The 3,655-nt window shown below is 41.0% G+C and overlaps 1 protein-coding gene across 1 annotated transcript; it reads right to left on the bottom strand.

Moving 5' to 3' along the window:
- Positions 1-1,134: 1,134 nt before the first annotated feature.
- On the bottom strand, positions 1,135-3,268 carry SNRPD3 (small nuclear ribonucleoprotein D3 polypeptide 18kDa). Its single transcript, XM_010134283.1, has 3 exons — positions 3,117-3,268; positions 2,199-2,391; positions 1,135-1,294 (listed from the first exon to the last, which is right to left on the bottom strand). Exons 1-3 carry the CDS (start codon positions 3,240-3,242, stop codon positions 1,233-1,235), a joined length of 381 nt encoding a protein of 126 aa, XP_010132585.1. The 5' UTR covers positions 3,243-3,268; the 3' UTR covers positions 1,135-1,232.
- Between the last annotated feature and the right edge of the window lie 387 nt (positions 3,269-3,655).

Genomic DNA, 3,655 nt, shown 5'->3' with positions numbered 1-3,655 from the left:
CACTTTGTAAAAATTGTCTTGTCTTTCGGACAAGTTTCTCAGTCTGGGCATGGACACCACCACGACATTTGTACAGTTAAGCTCAAGCATACCTTAGACGCATTTTAGTAAAGTTTCTAAGGCAAATATTTAGGTTCATTACAACCCAGAAGAACATGTAGCAGTGTTTTTCTAGTGATGCAAGATCAGATACAGCTTTATTTACAGACCACTCAACAAATTAATACATTAGTTCAACTTTCATGTCTGCACACAAGGGAGTCTTCACAGCATCAGAGCAGAAAAGCAAGAGTTGAGGTAACTGTACAGACTGGCAGACAATTGTATGCAAGTGTGTGATTAGGTACAGAAATGTGACACTTGAACATTTCAACCATTTAAGTCAGTAAGAACAACCACGCTATATTTGTACTTACAACTACATCTGGCTTCCTGCAGATCAGTGATGATCTAGGTGAGTGTATACAGACGTTAAGATCAAAAGCTAAAGCTAGTCCTAAGTTTTGAACAAAAGATTAGCATTAGTATGAAGTTGTATTTAATGGATAACCCTTTGTAAGACTGCCTCCATACAACTGCATTACCTTTCAAATTTACAAAACATCTCAAATTTATCCTTGAAAATGCCTATTTTATAGTCTGTCTTTTTTTCCCAGGCAAAGCAAAAAACTTCTAAGGATCAGAATAGCATTTTTCACAGCAAATACAGACCCACGCTAGGGAAACTGTGTGTTCCTAAGGAAAAATAAGAAGTGCAAGAATAGAAGCTCAGTGTACAGATCTGAAGATGGACCTCTATCTGTTGTAGGTCCATACAGAGCAAGAGAACATAGGCAGCTTCCTGAGAAGCAAAGCACTCTGTCTCACTGTATTTTTCCATAAATGCAGCTGCTAATGACTTTGAAATGTACTACTTAAAATTCATCAAGAACACCTTTTAATTCCTTAGAGAATGAATGGCTACAGAACTAACGCGGAAAAGGAACCACGACCATCTTGAAAAGTCAATGCATACACAAAGTAGCCAAATCTAGATAAAAAGTCCAATCTTTTCCAGACAAAGCTGTTTTAAGTTTGAAATCAACCTACCATGTACTTGCCCAAGAGGAGTCCTGTCATGTAAGAGCAGACAAGTTTTTGTCAGAAACATTTATTAAACAGAACTGATACCAATGCACACACAGTCAAGTTAATACCCCATAATAAAAAAAGCATGTCGGTCAAGACCAAAATTATCTTCGCTTCTGGAAGATGTTGCCACGGCCCATACCACGGCCTCTTCCTCTCGCAGCCACTGAAGAAAGAAAACATCAGGGGTGACATGAATTTGACATAACTGCGTGTTTATCTCAACAACTGACAACAAAACATAACGCTCCAAGTCTCTTGCTTAGAAGCAAGGAGGCTACCGTGTGAAGTTCAAACCGCAGTATGACCACAAAAAGTTTTCCGTGAGAAGAACCAGAACTGATGGCAACACAGTTTTGCTACTTAGAACAGACGCAGCAAGTGTTTGTAGATGCATTTTAATAAAGTTTCTAAGGCAAATATTTAGGTTCATTACAACCCAGAAGAACATGTAGCAGTGTTTTTCTAGTGATGCAAGATCAGATACAGCTTTATTTACAGACAACTACATCCACGTGTGGATCAGAACTCAGGACATTTTGACAGATGTTACTCTCCCACATAATCTTACTGCCTTTACTAAAGTTAACAGAGGACTTTACAGCCCATGATTATTAGTCAATCTTGTCGTAACTAGATTGATCCCCTGAGAAAGGTACAAACATGACTGAGCTGGAGGAGGGCTAATAATTACAGCTTCCCAGCAGTTTAAGTACCATCTGAATATCTCAATTTGTGTTTCTACAAAAGCTAACAAGAACACCTGGATCCTTCCCTAAATATCCCCAGCAGCTGGTGCTCACTGGAAAACGGAGGATGAGGTTTTATGTAACGCCTCCACTCTACAAGACTACTCACCACATCATCTAAATTAGGTAGCAGCAGCAGCAGCAGACATTCGGGTAACAGGACAGTTTGAGTCTTGACTCCCACCCCAGGATGAAATACACAGAAAAACAAGGTAGGAACCAGTAATCTTTCAGTTCCTTACGGTCTGCATGTCCTCAGTGATAGAGATGAGCTTTCCAGTTCTACAGCAAAACAGGGGACCATAAACAAATCGTACGCACCTTGAGCTTTGAGAATAGCTGCTTTTCCTCGCCCAGCTCCAGAACCCTGGTTTTTATTCTTCATACTCTTTAGCATAGGAGCGTTCTTCAACATATCCGGTAAAATGAGAAACCGTATCTTGCTGCCTCTGATGTACACCTGTTCAAGCTGTGCCACTCGTCCATCTCTGTAGGTCACCGTTATGTTGGACATCTGGAAAGTAAAGGTCAGCCAGTGCTTATAGAGGTCTCTAACGGTTCTGTATTCCTACTTCTCTTGCCTGCAGAATATACAGCCAGGATCCAAGAACCAAAGGTGGGACTGTCCAGGCACACTACTTTCTCAGCTGGAGCTGTGACACAAGGCCCCCAGGACCATTTAAACATAAGCCTCCTACTATTCAAGCAGGCCCAGCACTTCAACTTTCTCTCCAGTTTGTGAATTAGTTTTACTAGCTTTCTTTTCTCATATTGAGTCGGTTTTAATAAAGCTATGCTAATCCTCACTAATAAGGAAGCATTTTGATTTCAACAATGACTTGCCTAGAGTCAGTCCAAATTAAGCCCTCTTGGGATGCCTAAAGTAACATGCATTAAAAATGCTTCAAGTTCTTAAATCAAGGTTTGTTTATTTTTTGCAGTGGCTTTAAATAAAGAACCCCAGCAGAAGCACTGTTCACAAAACAGAACCTTAAGAACCCTGACGTTAGGGACAGGAATACCCAATCCAACTATAAAACCAGAAAGAGTAAGCTCTAGCCTCTCTGAAGCACTCAGCAATCCTGAACCCATTTCACTGTGGTATGGACACGCAGCAATACAGCTTGTGTTACCCTAAGGCTAAAAGCAACCATCCTGTCATTGCACTGCGAAGAAGCTACCAGCCCTTCCAGGCACAGATCAGAGAGCCTTCCCTCCACCCTGCTGAAGCAGGGCTACCTGACAATTCATGTTGTCTTCAGCTTCAATGAGTTTGCCTCGGTAAACTTCTCCTGTATTGGTCTCACACGTCACAATATGGCCTTCGGCCTCGTGCAGGACTTTAATTGGCACTCCAATTGACATGTTTGCAGCGCTGTGCCTTTACACCTGAGACAAGAAAGAAACTAAAGGTCACAATTATCAGGTCACAAAGAAAGTTGTAGACTAGGTTTAACCTACACAGTCTATGATCTTTCCCAACATAAAGCGCTGGTTTTCTCTCTTGCCCAGACACACCATATACTTTGACAATGTGTTAATAGAATCTCTCTAGAAAGATGAAAGGAAAGAAAAAAAATGAAAGATGGAAAGAAAAAACTGAAAGACCAGAACAAGTCTTTTTCAGGTCTGCTCTGATTGAAAAATTAACTTCTAAATACAGCAAAACAGACCACTTGTATAGCCAGGTGCACCTCAAACGGAAATAGCCGCAGAGGCAGTGCTTACAGAGGTCTCTTAACGGTTCTGTATTCCTACTTCTCTTGCCTGCAGAATGT

This window comes from Buceros rhinoceros, unplaced genomic scaffold, assembly GCF_000710305.1.
Source record: "Buceros rhinoceros silvestris isolate BGI_N320 unplaced genomic scaffold, ASM71030v1 scaffold25684, whole genome shotgun sequence".
In the NCBI taxonomy this organism is placed as follows: domain Eukaryota; kingdom Metazoa; phylum Chordata; class Aves; order Bucerotiformes; family Bucerotidae; genus Buceros; species Buceros rhinoceros.
Note: the sequence above shows the minus strand (reverse complement) of the source record. Positions and strands in the feature narration are given on the sequence as shown.

Coding starts and splice junctions, on each gene's coding strand:
- SNRPD3 (XM_010134283.1), bottom strand. CDS start 3,242: ATGTCAATTGGAGTGCCAATTAAAGTCCTGCACGAGGCCGAAGGCCAT. Junction 2,392..3,116: donor AAGACAACATGAATTGTCAG/GTAGCCCTGCTT, acceptor TTTACTTTCCAG/ATGTCCAACATAACGGTGAC. Junction 1,295..2,198: donor AGCTATTCTCAAAGCTCAAG/GTGCGTACGATT, acceptor TTCTTTCTTCAG/TGGCTGCGAGAGGAAGAGGC.